Genomic DNA, 1,914 nt, shown 5'->3' on the forward strand with positions numbered 1-1,914 from the left:
AGTGGTGAGTGGGGCAGGGGCACTGGGGCAGGGAACAGGGTGGTGAAATGGGTATGGGGGGTACCTTTAGCCTCTGGCAAGAAACCGTGGGCCATTTGGGAGAGGCCACGAAGGAGCTCCTTGCACAGGCCAGCCTCAACGACGATCTGGGCAGGGGGCGACTGAGCAGAGGTGCGGGGGGCAAAGTCAGGCAGTCGTGGCAACCAGCGCGAACTGGGGAAGTCAAACCAGAAGAGCTGGTCCTCGTCAAAGGTGTCGGCCCGACCCAAGCTCGGGGAATCTGGCTGGCAGAACAGCACCTGGGACAGCAGGTGGGGTGTCTCTGTCGGGAGGGGAAGGGGTCAGCGTCTGGTATGCATCCCGGAGCACCTGTCCTAGGAGCACATGTGTGGGTATGTGCATGTGTACGCCAGGCATGGCCACATGTGAACACATGCACACATGCAAGATGTGCACACACCAGTACTCACACTTGGCACATGCATAAATGAAAGCATGCATGCATGCACATGCACATGCACATGCACACACACATCAGGCATGTGCACACATGAGCATGCGCGCACACACACACACAGCAGGTTTGAACACATGCACATGCACACACTAGGCACATACATACGTGAACATGAATGCCAGGCACATGCAACACATGAATAAGCATTCATGCATGCCAGGTATATGCATATGTGAACACACACTAAATACTTGCGTATGTGAATATGCATGAACCTGGTGCATGCACATGTAAAGACACAAATATACACCAAGCATGTGCACAAATGAATATGTATCTCCCCAGGCATGTACACACACATACATACATACACACACACAGAGCAGACATGTGCATGTGCGTGCACATACGCACCAAGGCATGTGTACAGCAGGATTTTGTGTGCACAGACACATGCACACATACACGCATGAACCCAGGGGCAGGGGATTTGACTGGCAGAATACACATGTGGCATAGGAGTCAGGCCAAAGGGCACCCACCTGACACACGACACACACCCCCTACACATGCACTGTGCATGCACCCAGAGACAGACACACTTACCAGGCCCTTGCAGACACACACTTGGGCACACAATGCATGTGCCAGCCTGCTGTGCTAATATACACATCCCAAGTACACACGCACACACACAGGTACATACACGCAGTCCCTTTGCACACACAACGCTCCAGACTCACACACACAGTCCCTGCTCTACATACACACTGTGCTTCCTCTTCTACACACACTCTGTCTCTTTCTCTCTCTCTCTCACACACACAATCCCTGTGTACACAATCACACACAATCCCCAGTCCCACACATGCAATTCCTGCGCACACACACATACACAGTCCCCATGCACCCAGTCACACACACACAATCCCTGTTTACACAGTCGCACACAATCTCCATGCACCGTCACACATGCACACACAATCCCCTGGTATGCACCCAGCTGCCCTCTCTCTTTCACACACACACACACACACACACACCCTTCCCACAACCACACAACCATACACCACTTCAGTACATGCTGTCGCACCCAGCTCCTGTTCTCACCCTCACCCGTGACCTTTTTGCACACACACATGCAACCCCTTTGTACACACACACACAACCCCTTTGCACACATGCACATGACCTCTCTGCACATGCACGGTAACCCCTTTGCATGCCCTCTTAGCCCACACTGTCTCCCAGCCCCCGTGCACACCCCAGCCCCTAAATCGTGCACAGGTGACCCCCCCCCTTCTGCCCCCACACACCCTCCTACCCTCCCCCCCCGAGCCGCTGCCCCCCATAGCAGCACCATGGCCAGCAGCCCCCAGCCCCACATCCTCCTCCGGGGTCCCGATCCCGATCCCTGTGCTCTGGGGCCAGCCCAGCAGGCCAAGCCCTACTCTCTT

General features: G+C 55.0%; 2 protein-coding genes across 2 annotated transcripts in view; one reads left to right on the forward strand and one right to left on the reverse strand.

The window, feature by feature from the left end:
• Nucleotides 1-1,914, forward strand: part of LOC102381926 (H-2 class II histocompatibility antigen, E-S beta chain) — a 603,463-nt gene that overhangs the window by 511,173 nt on the left and 90,376 nt on the right. The gene's annotated exons all lie outside the window — the stretch shown is intronic.
• Nucleotides 1-1,914, reverse strand: part of LOC112552084 (class II histocompatibility antigen, M alpha chain) — a gene marked incomplete at its 5' end in the record, with an annotated part of 5,111 nt that overhangs the window by 2,383 nt on the left and 814 nt on the right. Inside the window, one exon of the mRNA XM_025216603.1 lies at nucleotides 65-322. Coding sequence (XP_025072388.1) covers nucleotides 65-322 — 258 coding nt within the window. The remainder of the gene's footprint in view (nucleotides 1-64; nucleotides 323-1,914) is intronic.

The sequence above is a fragment of the Alligator sinensis genome, unplaced genomic scaffold, assembly GCF_000455745.1.
Source record: "Alligator sinensis unplaced genomic scaffold, ASM45574v1 scaffold1303_1, whole genome shotgun sequence".
Classification (NCBI taxonomy): Eukaryota; Metazoa; Chordata; order Crocodylia; family Alligatoridae; genus Alligator; species Alligator sinensis.